This window comes from Tachysurus fulvidraco, chromosome 19, assembly GCF_022655615.1.
Source record: "Tachysurus fulvidraco isolate hzauxx_2018 chromosome 19, HZAU_PFXX_2.0, whole genome shotgun sequence".
Lineage (NCBI taxonomy): Eukaryota > Metazoa > Chordata > Actinopteri > Siluriformes > Bagridae > Tachysurus > Tachysurus fulvidraco.
In genome coordinates this window covers 16312880-16328436 of record NC_062536.1, presented here as the reverse complement: position 1 = coordinate 16328436, position 15557 = coordinate 16312880, and the positions used below count along the sequence as shown (strand labels likewise).

The window sequence follows — 15557 nt, the reverse complement described above, 5'->3', positions numbered from 1 at the left end:
TATACAACTAACAAGTACATTTACATTTACATTTAGGCAATGGAACAGTCACACTGGGAATTTTACAAAAGCATGTATGCATAAAAGCACGTGTGTGTGTGTGTGTGTGTGTGTGTGAGGGACTGAAGTCACGAGCAACATGACTCAGGTTTCGGTTTAGTTTTGCCACTTTCTCTTCCTCACTTGATGACTAAAAAAAACCCCCTCTCATAAGATCAGCTCGAGTTTAAAGCACTAATACCTTTGTACACTAGATGGCACTGACACACTTGATAATCCTTTATTGAAACGGTGCTGTTAATGTCATCATTTAAATCCACATAGTCCATACAATATAAAACATATAAATATATAACACTTATACTGTATGAAGAGTAAACGATTCAGTGGCTGTTTTACTCCAGGAATATTAGAGTCGACTCTGATTCCGAGAGTCGATTCCGCACCTCGCCTCCCTTCTTTAAAAATGAACAAACATACAAACAAACAAATAAAGAAATAAACGTGCTGTTTTAACAATGCGGTGGTTTGTAACGCATTTTTATGAATAAGTGTATTCGGTTACAGGATTAATGAAGTCGACACCGATTCCCGGTACAAAGAGTCGACTCGTCAAGAAAAAAAATATATTTCTAGAACTTTTTTATTTATATAGTTATTTATTTATTTTACATATTATCATATATTTTCCACATGTGATTATGTGAGTAGTGTGTTATCACTTGTCACAATGTGTGATGAGTAATGTGTGATCATTGAGATCACTTAATCTAGTATAATTAGTGAAACATTAAAACACAATTAACATATGGAAAGAAATGAGTCAAGTGGAAAAACTGCATGTGTTATGTATAAGATACGTGTAAAAAAAAAACACACATGTTTGTCATATGATGATCTAGGGGGTCTGGAATTTCCTTTTTTTCTACAGTTCTTTAGAAACAGCAAAAAAAATGTTACTATTAGATACAATTAACTCCAATTCTAACAAATATGCAAGTAACAGGGCTTTTACTTTGAGGTCAGGTTGTTTGTGTGTGTGTGTGTGTGTGTGTGTGTGTGTGTGTGTGTGTGTGTGTGTGTGTGTGTGTGTGTGTGTGTGAGAGAGAGAGAGAGAGAGAGAGAGAGAGAGAGAGAGAGAGAGAGAGAGAGAGAGATATTTCTATTGCTTATAAACCACTCAGACTTACATCAGGCCTCCATAAAAAACTGCACTTCTCTATATTAGATACATTCACAATTAGTCTTGCTAATAGCTTTGTGGTCTGGTTCATGACAGCAAACTCATGCACTGTTCAGGGTGACCATGACAGGTATTTAATTTTCTGAATGATTTTCAGTTCAGTTGCCATGCTCAACATGCATAATTTTACATATCCTCCATCATTAAAAGCTTTTTCTTCTCTCACAATCAACATTGAGAGTACTCAGTGATGTCATTATTCAGGCTTCAGTCCAATGCACTCAAATGGCTACTTTGCTGATAAAGTTTTCAAAATGTCTCTTAATATTTGATTTTCTTAAATGTTATGTGCAAAACAATTCAGTCCAGTACCATTGACATTTTCAATGCTCCCCTGACATCTTTCTTTTCCCCACCTCCACAAACTAGCTAACTTGCCGCTTTAATCCGAGTGTGAGAAGTATAAGACAGTACACGTAAACAGTTTTGAAGTATATTAACATAATTTGACTTTTCTTTAACTTCAACTTCGGTTGTCTGTAAAACAAAGGAATTGTAATTGACTCTGACATCTGGTGACCTAACCATTGTTTTATTCCCAAGTTTACTTTTTCCTTCAGGGGAATTGGCATCTTTTCAGGCATCTCAGTGGAAATCACATACAAGGACAGTTTGAGTCGCAGACGGTTAAATTCCCTGGTTATACTTCATTAATATCCCAGGTAGCGGAGAGCTTCACTATGTGCTTTATCTGATTAGTGGGAAAGTACTTAGGGTTCAAAGCATCTTTCTTCTTTTACATTATATGACATATTTATGGTACAAATATGTGATTTTGTTTTATGAAGAAAACATTATTTTTCCTTATTTACCAGGTAAGAAGAGAAGTGATTAGTTTAGGCATTTCACTGTATTACTCATCTCCTTCGGACTCAAGCTATAGTACATGGCAGAAGCTGTCATCTGATGCATTCTCTTAACTTTTCAATATATTAGAAATTAATGCTAGCTTTCTGTTTATCTTAGTATGTAGTTGGGGTGTGATGTGATGTGCAATATGAAAGACAACCAAGAACTCCAAACTTGTACAAAAATGTATTTAATGTCTATTAAAAAGGGCCTCATCACCTCATCACACACTGGTACTATTCCAATAACAATGCTGTAATGCGTTAGGTTCCCCATTTTGGCTTTGGGAGTCTGGGAGTCTTACCTGTCATTGGATCAGTTTTTTTTTTAAAGAATGGACAGATTTTTATTTTAAAGTTCTACACTGGTTCATTCATTCATTCATTTTCTACCGCTTATCCAAACTTCTGGGGTCAAGGGGAGCCTGTGATTTCTCAGGCGTCATCGGGCATCAAGGCAGGATACACCCTGGACGGAGTGCCAACCCATCACACACACACTCACACACTACGGACAATTTTCCAGAGATGCCAATCAACCTACCATGCATGTCTTTGGACCGGGGGAGGAAACCGGAGTACCCGGAGGAAACCCCCGAGGTAGAGAACGTGAGAGAACATGCAAACTCCACACACACAAGGCGGAGGTGGGAATCGAACCCCCAACCCTGGAGGTGTGAGGCAAACATGCTAACCACTAAGCCACAGTGCCCCCCCACACACACATACATACACTGGTTCAGTAAAATGATATAATCAGAATAAAAATTATTCTTATCTAAGAGTACATATTTTAAATAAAATTAAATAGAACAAATCTATTAACCTTTCCTTGTTAAAAAGTTAATAGTTTTATACAATGGCCCCTTGGGCTAGAACAAAAAGTGCTGATGTGGTCAGGGCAGGACTGTAATTTGAAACATCTGGCTTGGGTATGGCTAGAGCAGGATCATATATTGCATATAAAATATTAGGACAATAATATCAGTGAGTGTATGTATGTAGGAGTCGACGTACTGCAGCAGTTGCTTCATTGCTGTTCGTTGCTGGAAGATTTAACAAAGGCTGTGCTAAGGAGCTGCTCTTACAGTTTAATCAGCGTTTTGTTGTTTTCAGCTCTGTGGGTTGTGCATTTTATGGAGTCTTGTTGCCATCACAAAATGTTAATCAGCTGTGCTGGGAACGCAATTTTATTTATCACCGGCTAGTGTGTGATACATGAGTAGCTTTGTGTCTGATAGACAAGCACAGAGATGCAATTGGAAGAATAAAATAAGCCGCATAACCCCAGTAGGTTGTTTATTTATTTATTTTTATTTATTTTTAATTTATTTTTTAAGTCTACTAGAAATTAAACATTAATTTGGTTTAAATGAGTTTTGAAACAATCACAATATCTATCTAATGTTTTTCCCTCTTATTCTTATTCCCTTATTAAAAACAGAACTAAACTACTTTCTAATAGTTTTTTAATTTTGCTAATTTGCATAACTTTATTTTTTGAAATAATCACAAGCTCTTTACAAACCTGCTAAACTATTCTGTAGAGTTTAAACTTACAACAATCCTGAACAATAATCCTTCCTAACATTTCTGTACATTTCTAGTCTGAGCCTAATTTACTGTACCAGCTTGTGTGCATTCACATTTAACTGGAAAGGCGTACACTTGACCAGATCTGAGGACATGCTGGGTAACTGATGGGGCGTCCAAATGTTATTTTATTTGTAATTCTGCATAAATCATTAACTAAGTACACTTGTGCTCAGTGCCGTATACGTGCATTGGCTGTAGCCTTAGGTTACTGTATAACAAAGGAATCATGATACACTTTGTGAAGGAAACTGATCTCCAGTGTCGTGTTTATTTTTTAATAGAAATTGAGACACCTGGTGAGACACATGATTTTTGTCAAGAGGCTTGTGTAGTGGTGGGGGTGTGGTAGCCTTGTATGTAAGGTGTTGAGCTACCAATCAGAAGGTTGTGAGTTCAATCCCAGGTCCACCAATATGCCACTGTCGGTCCCCTGAGTGAGGCCCTTAACCCTCAATTGCTCAGTTGTATTAAAAAAAAAGAGAGAGATAATTGAAGTCGCTCTGGATAAGGAGATCTGCGTATGTGTAGCTCACAAGCCATAGCCCACTGATTTAGGCCCATTTCCTGAACATGAGCTCTGTTAAGATCTTACTTTAGACACTTATTTAATTTCTTCACATTTTTCTGCACAAAATTTTTATTTCATTTTATTTATTTATTTATTTATTTGTTTGTTTATTTATTTGCAGGAATCTGCCAAAGTAACAAAATAAACAATAAATTAGTTGTAGGGTGTAAATAACACAAAGCACTCCAGTGTTTAACTAGAAGCAATTTGTGAATTAAATCCGAATTAAGGAAGAATTTTAGCTGCAGGGGAGAAACTTATTCACAGTTAATTTCTTTAACAAGCTGTTGCAGTAGAACTGCGTGGATCTGGGAGTGTGTGTGTGCAGGAATGAAGCGTCTGATGCGCAGAAGGAAAAAGCCTCAGGGGTCGTGTTCTTATTGGCTAGGGACAAACTTCAGGACCATCTGATTGGCCCCACAGTGGATTCCTGGGGGTTTGATGGACAACAGAGGACGAGAGAAGGTTTCCAGACGGGACAGAGGAGAGCTGGATAGAGGAGCACACCTTTAACGCACAACGCTGAGTTTGTGGATGTTTGTCTCTGTGTGAACTTTCTGATCAATCCTAGATGGAGTCAGAACTGGATTAAAAGCTTCTCCACACCCCCACGTTATCGGTAAACTATGAGGAAGATGCTCCTTCCGGCGCTCCTGACCGTCTGGACTCTGCTCAGGCTCGGACTGGGTTGCCAGCTCCCCACTGAGTGGCGACCCCTGAGTGAGGGATGTCGCGCAGAGCTCGCTGAGATCATCGTGTACGCCAAGGTGCTGGCTCTTTACCGGGAGCAGTACTACCCTGTGAGCGCGCATTACACCGCCGGTCACCCGTACGCGTACGAGCGCGCGGGGGCGGAGAGCGGGAAGGCGCTGCTCTACACGGCGGAAGTGGAGATGCTGTGTGATCAGGCGTGGGGCAGCATGCTGGAGGTGCCCGCGGGATCGCGCCTTAACGTCACCGGCCTCGGATACCTGTCCTGCCAGTCGCACGCGGTGATGGAAAACTACTCCTACATCTTCTTCCTTAGGTCAGTCCAGGTGCGTGTGTGTGTGTGTGTGTGTGTGTGTGTGTGTGTGTGTGTGTGTGTGAGAGAGAGAGAGAGAGAGAGAGAGAGAGAGAGAGAGAGAGAGAGAGAGAGAGAGAGGAAGTAATGCATGATTGGAAAGACAAAAGCAATTTGGGGTCAGAGGTCATATAAAGATAACCTATACTGTCAGATCCCAAAATAAAGATAGACAGGGAAACAACAGAGAGGAAAATGTACTTGGGGTCAAATGTCTTAGTCTATAAGCACTTTGTAAGCACTTTATCCAGGTCAGGGTTACAGAGGATTTGGAGCCTTTTCTCTGAAACTTTGGCGGTCATCGAGCGTCCATCTATCACCGGACGCCGTGCACACCTAGGGGCAGTTTAGTGAAGCTGATCCTACTACCCACGTGGTTTTTTTTTTGGGAGGTTGGATAATCCTGACTAACTCTACATCAGTAAGGGATCTTTGCTTTAAATTTGCTCCCTGGACTCAAACAGTTCTCAGGCAGGTTGATGTGAGTCACTTGGAAAAGTCAGTAATCACAAGCTCTAAACCAGACAGTACAGATCATTCACAAAGATGGACATGTGATAAAATTAACGATTAATAATAAATTAAATAAAGCCAGATAAACAACTTCATTCTTTACTGATTTTCTTGTACAGACCCAAATGATCTCTTACTGAATGTTTATTGTGTGGAAGCTGTGAAATCTAACAAGCTTTAAATCCTTAAACCAATTCAACATTTAACTGACTGTATATTACAATCACACCCCCAGTGTCACCCATATGAGGATGGGTTCCCCCTTGAGTCCGGTTCCTCTCAAGGTTTCTTCCTTTACCAATTTAAGGGAGTTTTTCCTTGCCACTGCTGCCTGAGTCAACTCAGACTTGCTCATAGGGGAATAAATACATACACACTGTGAACTATATACATCTAATAATAATCTACAATTTTTATTCTGTTAATTCTTATTTCTCTTATTATTCGTTATTTATTTTATCCTTAATTATGTTTACCTTCTGCTCTATGATTATGTTCTGTAAAGCTGCTTTGAGACAATGTCTATTGTAAAAAGCGCTATACAAATAAACTTGAATTGAATTGTCTACCCTTTTTTTTTTTGGTAAAAGTTAGGGTGTGTAAACTTTTGCACAACAATAGCTTTTCTTGTGCTCTCTCTCTCTCTCTCTCTCTCTCTCTCTCTCTCTCTCTCTCTCTCTCTCTCACACTCTCTCTCTCTCTCTATGCTCTAACACACAGGATGGATGAAAATTATAACCTCCTCCCCCACAGTGTTAACTACCAGGACGCCATCTTCCCTGACACCCAGGAGAACAGACGTATGTTCTCCAGCCTTTTTCAGTTTTCTAACTGCTCCAGTGAACACACACTTCACAACCTCAGTCCAGACTGGGAGCACCAGGAGGATCACAGGGTAGGACACACACACACACACACACACACACACACACACACACACACACACACACACACACACACACACACACACACACACACACACACACACACACACACACACACACACACACACACACGTCTACATGGGTGTCTCTGTGTCTGGTTTTCTGACTCACAAATGCCGTTCTCAGCAGTAAGAAATAGTATGTCAAAAAGGAAAACTCTTTGTTTTTTGTTATAATTTTATACACAGAACATTTAAGATAATCTTTAGTTATCTGATTCACAGTGTGCACTTTTCTGGCCACAAGCTTCAGATTTTTAAATTGGCTCCCTCACATTTGTACACTGGTAACCAGAAGGGATATGTTTTTGAGGGTCGAAGGAATCTCATTTAAAAGGAAACTTTGTTTGAAGTCGTTCACTGCAAATAAATAAGACTTTGCACTCCAAAAGAAACTTAGAAATTAAAATATTAACGCTGGTAAGGTTGATGTGATATATAAAAATGCTTCTATTGATGACTTACGGCTATCAAATAGTCCGTCCGTGTCAATAATATTTTTCCGGTAATATTTTTTTTGTTTTTATAACAGGGACAAAGAAAAAACAACAAAAACAAGGCAGGTAAAAAGGGGACGGTCACGTGACTAAACTGATGCCTAAAGGAGAAACACAGATCACAAACAGCAGGATAGAAGTCAACATAAAAATCCTACTAATCTTAAAATTCCCAGATTCCAAACTTTGGAAATCTTTTTACGAGACTTTGCTTCATCAAATTGTATTTTCTTTTCAAGCCATCTCTGAAAACACAGGCGAGCATCTGTCCGTGTTCTAATAATCCTTATACAAAGCTGACTCCAACCTGTAAAATGTGTATCTTTGCATTACTTTGGTGTTATAGCATTTCCACATCTCTCAACCATGTTTTTGTTGTAGCACAAGTAAGAAAACTGTAACTTGACACAAACTTGTCCACAGGTCAGTCAAAAAGCCTGTGTATCTGTGAAAGCCGGCATTAAAACTTGACAACGTTTAAGTCAAGCTTCTGAGATTAGGAGCATCACAGTAAGGGGCAAGAAAAAATTGGCTTAGCAAAAGCCCCAAGGTGGACTGGGGCCTCAAGAAGGCTAAAATCTTTTGGAGTTACAAGAGATGTAAAGGGCTCCCAGAGAGACAGCAATAAAAAAGACTTCCTTGAGGATTCGTTAGAAGTTTAACACTTCTACCTTTCTACTTGAAAGATTTTCTACTTGAAAGAAGGGAAACATGTCGTTGGTGTTGTTGATGTTGAGTAGGATGTCTTAAGGGTTCGTCAAGGGTGGTTTTGTTCAGTCCTCCACACCGATTTCTCCTCCAGAGGGATTGTTTTTAAGGAAGAAGAACACCATACCCTGTTTACAGCTCTAATGTCAAGTCTTATACGCACAATCCTTATGTTTGACACTTTGGCTTCAGAAGCTTTTTTGATATCTTGCATACAAATTCAATTCAATTCAATTTGATCTGTGTAGCACTTTTAATGATGCACATTGTCACAAAGATGCTGTAAAGGAATATAAATATTCAGATTACACATGATCAAGTTTGAAATTATAACGTAGAGGAAGTCAGAGGTGATTGTGGTCAGGAAAACCCCCTGAGAAACCTTGAGAGGAACCAGATACAAAAGCCAACCAATCTTCAGCTGAGTGACAGCAGAGAGTGAGATTATAAAATAAAATATTTATACCCTCGACTGGCTGAGCATACATCCACATCCATACACCTGTTTCTATTGGACGTTGTGACACGGTGAGCTAAATATAGTTACAGGATTGAAGAATTGTTTTTCTTTTTCTTTCTTTTTTTTTTGAGCATCCCGTCTGAAAGTGGTTAGAGATCCTTGTTGAAAATGCGGTCATCTAGTTGAAATGCCAGCCGAATAGCTGCTTCCTGTGAAAGTAAGAGAGTTCTTGGCTGCTTTTAATGTCTAAAGTCACCCTGAAAGTGTAAATGATTTTTAAATATCGATCCTATCGATGGCTAATGGCTTGTAAGAGCTTGTAATGGCTTGAAAAAAAATCTATTAACCCTATTATTCTAATCATATGAGCCGTTATCATTGTGGAGAACGAGACAGAGTTCACTGGCTGGAGCTGATTAGTCTTAAAAAGTGTGTGTGTGTGTGTGTGTGTGTGTGTGTGTGTGTGTGTGTGTGTGTGTGTGTGCACTCATTGCACTGTGTAGCTATTACTTGCTGACCATGTTGCCTCTAGACATAGAGTCACAGGCCCAAACCTGCTCAGGATGTTGAGCGAGTCGAGTGATCATTACTGTTTACATCTGGTCATTACATGAGTCATGAGTCTGGATTGTCTTTCTGTTCAGAGCTCTACGTCTACTCCTGCTGCCTGATTTAATAGCTCTGACACACTTTTACTCCCGTGGCTCCTTTCACTCTCTCACATTTCCCAAAAATAGTTTCTACCCCAGACTCACTCTTGCTTCGATGTATAATTACACCTGGATACTGTAGATTTGAACCTAAAAGCTGCTGGTGTAATCATTAAGCCTGCCCGGTTGCTCACTCCAGACCTCGGTATACTGGACAGATTTATAATCTCATTCATTCTTTCTCATAGCATCTCATGGAGTTGTTTTTTTCTTACCGCTGGATTGTTTATTACAGATCTATATCTGTATCTTTGGTAAACTGCTTTGTGACCATATCTGTTGTTAAAAGTTCGATATAACCTCTACTTATAATACAGTTTGACTTGTTACTGATAAAGCTCTAAAGTCTCCGTCTGTCTCCTCTGAGAAAAGGTCACCATATCAGTAATTCTAAGCATTTTACAATATGTTCCTGAGGAGCATCAGACCTCAAAGTCTCAGCAGATTCATATCGACCTGCGATTGCGTGTGTCTCTTGCAAGCAGATGCCGATGCAGCCAAAACTTTTACTGCTTCAGTAGATTCATTTTGGTGAGATGTTTAGACACAGAATATAAATACCTCCATCTCTCCAAACCACAAACAGAAGTCGTGACTTTATTTGAATCGATATTAAACGATAATAAACAGTGCACATGCTTCTTTTTCATCTGCACTAACACACACACACACACACACACACACACACACACACACACACACACACACACACACACACACACACACACACATACACACACACAAACACACACACACACACACGACACACCATTTGTTTTATTTAAGGCCTTGGTGTGGTATCACTGAAGGACATTGGGTTGCTTTAGGGTTTGTTCTGGTAACTAGAACTCAGATGAAAGACCACACACTATGAGATTTCCACCTCTTTTTCTTGCAGAAATACACACATACACATAAACACATTGCCTTAAACACATTCGATTTGTCTTGGAAAGAGGATAAAGGTAATAAAGGGATCAGTGGCGCGTTTGGTCAGGAGATGCAGCGACTTGAGAGCAGCTGGAACGTCTGGAGTCTACACAGCAGGCAGGGCCATGTGAGCAACTACACACACACACACACACACACACACACACACACACACACACACACACACACACACACACACACACACACACACACAAAAGCTGTTTAGCAGGGGTTATGAGTCGGATTATTGCACAGTGGGGCAGCTGAGAGAAGATGTACTACAATTCTCTGACACTAATCCGCTTGATGTTCATGGAACACTGCAGTGTTTTTCATCTTAATCTCCATCCACCGCATCTGTAGCATAGGTGTGATAACCACAGACAGCTCCTCTGAATGAGAAAAGAACACAAAACTTCTGAAACACATCTTTTGCTAAAAGGCTCTAAAAGTTCCACACGGGAAGGTATTTAAAATGATGCTTAAATGCTTTAATTCTGTATCATATAGAATTATTGTTTTTTTTTTTATTATTACAGTTTAGTGACTTTAAAATGACACAACAGGGATCATCAATACTGAGTGAAGAATATAAATCACTTTTAATCGAGAGACTGTTGGGTTATGCCACTTTCTGATTTAAATATATGATGATCTTCTTCTTCTACTTTCTGCTTTTCCCGTTAGAGGTCACCACTGATTGTTCATCTGTTTCCACCTATCAGTTACCATCATGTCCTCCATATATCTCCTCTTTGTCCTTCCTCTTGACCTCTAACCTGCAGCTCCAGCCCCAATATCCTTCTACCAATATAACCATCTCCCTCCTCTGTACATGTCCAAACCATCTCAGTCTAGTGTCTCTGTCCTTGTCCCCAAAACAGACAACCTGAGCCGTCCCTCTGATGTGCTCGTTCCTGTCCGTCCTCATCACTCCTAAAGAGAACCTCAACATCCTCATCTCTGCTACCTCCATCTCTGCCTCATATCTTTACCTCACTGCTACAGACTCTAACCCATACAGCAGAGCTGTAAATAAACGATGATATAAAACAAAATAAACACAAAATCATCAAACTAAATCATTTTCTTTCACACGGCTTTCATCTAACAAACTAAATCAATATATTTTTTCTTCTTTTTCTTTTCCTTCTTTTTCTTTTCTTTCTTCTTCTTCTTTTTCTTTTCCTCTTCTTTTTTCTTCTTTTTCTTTTCATTTATTTCTTCATCTTCTTTTCTTCTTCTTCTTTTCCACCTTTGTGACTTGATTACACAGAATAACTGTAGTTTAATTATAGACGTCATGTCATATTTCCACATACTCTATAACACCTGTAAAGCTTTGCTCCAGTTCACATGCAGTCTGAAGATGTGATCATGGTAAAAACTGTGAGTGATGCATCACTGCCCTGTCTCTTACCCTGTCAGGGGGTATTGGGGTAATGAGTTTGGGTGGTGTTGTGCTCAGGTATGTGCAGGTCAGAGGTCATAACCTGAATAGACATGAGAGCAGGCTGACAGGTGTTCTCCCTCTCTCTCTCTCTCTCTCTCTCTCTCTCTCTCTCTCTCTCTCTCTTTCTGTTCTCTCTCTATCTCTCTCTCTCTTTCTGTTTTCTCTCTCTCCCCCTCTCTCTCTCTTTCTGTTCTCTCTCTCTCTCTCTCTCTTTTTGTTTTCTCTCTCTCCCCTCTCTCTTTCTGTTCTCTCTCTCTCTCTCTCTCTCTCTCTCTCTCTCTCTCTCTCTCTCTCTATTAACCTAAACAGATGGTGTTTTTGGAAAAGCAGTAATTCAGACTCAAGTGTTGCAAAATGACACTCTCACACACACACACACACACACACACACACACACACACACACACACACACTCTCACACACACCCTGTTACATGTTAGGTGCGTGTGAGTGTGAGAGAAAGTGTGTGTATGTGATTGTGTGTGTGTGAGTATGAGAGTGTGTGTGTGTATGTGATTGTGTGTGTGTGATTAACCATGCTGAGAAAAACAGAGATAATGAACGCTGTCATGTCGTACAGATGAGGCTTCCGGGGGGAAACGACTCGTTTGACTCAGCCGCAGCACAGTAACACATCAGATACTCGTGTAGCTCTGACACACTGTCTGTGCTAAAGATCTTCAGTTTACTTTAAATCATAACACATTCATAACCACAATGCTCTAACATACTGTATCAGCGTCGTTTATGGAAATATATGGATGGGGGATGATCCGCATTAACAGATTTACAACCTTTTCACACATGATTTAGTTCCCTGGGTAAAATCCCTGGGGTTAACAGTTAATCCTGGGTATCTTCATAATTACACTGTACATTAATAAACCCTGGCATTATTTGCACCACCAGCAACCATGCTTTCACTTTCATCATTAATCTTTAAGAACTGGGTCTAAAGTGTTATTTATTTATTCATTTTATTTATTTATTTACTTATTTACATATTTATTTATTTATTCGTTTTTATTTATTTATTCATTTTTATTTATTTGTTCATTTTCACATGTGAACCTTATAAAGCTTTAGTATTCATAATTTGGATTACTTCACATGTGTAAGACAGAGACGGTCTGATTAATGCTAACTTTTAATATTTTCATTATTATTTTACACCTCGAATCAGATGCAGTTCCATTTCTATAGCCCGTCCCAGAAGTATTGGCACCCTCAGTTAAAACAAAGCAAAATAATAATTGTATAAAATACACGTTTGACAAAATGATACAAAAATCTCTCCCAGGTTTCAAAGAGTCTGCTGTTGCCATGGTAACCCTATTTCCTATCACACCACTTTCCCACGTTCCCGATTTACTTGAGATTGAGCAATCTTGGCTCAGTCGTGGTGTTTTCTGTCCTTTCAAAAACCAGCCATTTGTGCCTTCATCATTCTCCTTCCTGTTTCTTGTTCCTCCGTCTGTTCCAGGGACCTGTGGGTGCGTCAGTTGTGTTTTCATCACAGCTTGGACCACTGAACATAGCAGGCTCTGTTTGGCTTGTGAAATGGCCTGGAAAGCATGCACACACACACACACACACACACACACACACACACACACACACACACACACACACACACACACACACACACACACACACACACACACACACAGTGGGAGGAGACACTGATTCATTAAGAAAAATAAGTAATTGGGTGTTTGTCGAGTGCAGGCTGTGAGAAAAACATGGCCACCAGAAGCGTCCTGCGACACATTTGCGTATTCTGACCAGCTGTCTAGCCCCAGGAGCTGTAGAGTCATCTCCAAAATTGTTGGCACCTTCAAAGAGAATAGGCAAAGATGAGTACATCTTTCTCTCCCGAATCACCTTTTCTACAACAAACGAATCGATCTGTAATATATTTTTTACATTTTCTCTCACAGACATATGTGGCAAATTTGTTGGCTCTCCACAAACCTTTCAAAATGTGAGCAATTTTTTTATACAAGATTGTGTATATTTTTCTATCCTGTTAGTCTGACTACAGTCTGTCTACCGGTCATTCAGCATTTGTGTACATTTCTAAGCCAGAACTCTCCCACAGAGAACTGATGCTGTTTGTTGTTACAGCGGCAGCTCTTCTGTTTAAACAGCAGGACCCATCTCCTGCAGGTGGCTGTTTCCTCTAAGGCTATCTTTTTCTTCCCACGTTCCTGTCCTCACTACCCTCTCCTGCTCCTGTCCTCTTTCTTCTGCTCAGCAATAAAAAAATCCCAGAGTATCCACAGAGTCAGTGTTGAATGACCGTCTATGAACATAAAAAGGATAAGATGCTCTGAAAAAGACATTTTATCGGAAATGACAGATGAATAAAATGCCATCGAAGACACCGATACAGTGCAACACTGACATACAGGAAGTGAGCTTAGTTTGCTTAGACTTTCAGTATATAAAAGTGCTTTTGTGTTGTTAAGCCCATATAAGCTGGTAAAAACCTGCTTACTGCATGATCTTATTGTCACATTGGGTGAAATAAAAAAGAGCTGAAAAGGAATTAATGAGGCTTTCAGAACTGCTGATGATGCTGTTAGAATGCATGCTTGCTTGGTATCCATCACCACCCTCATCTCTCTCTCTCTCTCTCTCTCTCTCTCTCTCTCTCTCTCTCTCTCTCTCTGTATCTCAGTTCCTGTGCTCTTCCATGCAGCAGGTTCTGTTTGAGGAAGAGGAGCGTGCAGGTCGTCTGCAGAAGCGTGTCAGTGAACTGGAGAAGAAAAACCAGAAGCTAAAAGATCGTGTCGGGAAGCTGAAGCGCTCGCTGCACAAAGAGCGTAAAGTGAGCCGCCGGTACGAACGCGAGCTACAGGAACTCCAACAACGTCTGAGCACCAACAAGAAGAACTCTGAACATCACGTCAACTCCATCACTCCTCCACATAGGCTCTCACGCCACAAATACACACACACACTGTGAACACACATGGCAACAAGGTTTGGACTTGACACTGCTGGACAGTATCTTCTTTTAAAGTACAATAGAGACAGTGCTAAAGTTTGCACACCCTTAGGATGCAATGAAGGCAAGGGAATTTAAGGTGTTATTCATTATTTTCAAATATTCATTCACTCATCATTAGTAAGTGCCTTTATCAGGAACTCTGTGTGAAATGGGAATACATCCTGGACATGACGTCAGTTCATCGCAAAGCAACATACACAATTATTTTCTCAATAAATAAGTATCCAAGTATAATATTTGTGTCTCATTTGTTTAATTGGATTCTATTTGTCACTTTTTTAGAACTTGACTAAATCTGATGAGGTTCCAGGTCATTTGTGCAGAAAATTCTACAAAAAGACTAAATAAGCCCTTAGTTATTTAACCCATATATCTATTTCATAACTATTTTGTATCACTGCTTCTTTTTGTCTGTCTTCTTGTTAAAGGGTTAGTTTGTAGTGCCATGACCAACGATGACTTCTTTCTATAAGAAATAAAAAATATAATATCTAATTAAATTTCTTTTTTGATAAATCTCTTTCATCTCTTTAATTTTCTTATCGTCTAGTCTGAGTGTCTTCAGAAAATGTTCCTTCTTTATTTACCCTAATTTACCCTGATTATGCAAATGAGTGTGGTGGTTAAAACAATTCAAAACTTATGTTTAAAAATAGATAGATATTTAATTGCTTATATTTAAGGATACAGTTTATAGGAACGATTCATTTGACCAATGAAGAACGACACAGCTAAAAAGCTTGACAAGAAAACATGGCGAATAGCAACAAGCATTACAGAATATTGAACATATATACATATATATTTTCTGAGGGACATTTTTAACTCAAAGAGTTCTCAGTAATTGCAGGTAAGATTTGGGATTGTATTATATGCTGGCGTGCGGCTTTTCATAGCAGTACATTTAGCTCTGTAAAGTATCTATACATCTGCTCATATTCACCAGGCTCCGCCCCCAGGCTCTGTAAAGTATCTATACATCTGCTCATATTCACCAGGCTCCGCCCCC

The 15557-nt window shown here is 39.5% G+C and overlaps 2 protein-coding genes across 3 annotated transcripts in view; one reads left to right on the top strand and one right to left on the bottom strand.

The window, feature by feature from the left end:
• The first annotated feature begins 4348 nt into the window (after positions 1-4348).
• ccdc3a (coiled-coil domain containing 3a) lies at positions 4349-15002 on the top strand. Of its 2 annotated transcripts, none has more exons than XM_027151835.2 (3): positions 4349-5282; positions 6585-6726; positions 14216-15002. In XM_027151835.2, exons 1-3 carry the CDS (start codon positions 4882-4884, stop codon positions 14501-14503), a joined length of 831 nt encoding a protein of 276 aa, XP_027007636.1. In that variant the 5' UTR covers positions 4349-4881; the 3' UTR covers positions 14504-15002. The 2 variants fall into 2 exon arrangements, with proteins under 2 accessions (XP_027007636.1, XP_027007635.1); XM_027151834.2 differs by having other exon boundaries at positions 4374-5282; positions 6552-6726.
• camk1da (calcium/calmodulin-dependent protein kinase 1Da) overlaps positions 11975-15557 on the bottom strand; it is a 77870-nt gene continuing 74287 nt past the window's right edge. Inside the window, exon 11 of the mRNA XM_047803795.1 lies at positions 11975-13097. Within this exon, the coding sequence (XP_047659751.1) occupies positions 12976-13097 (122 nt within the window). The 3' untranslated portion in view covers positions 11975-12975. The remainder of the gene's footprint in view (positions 13098-15557) is intronic.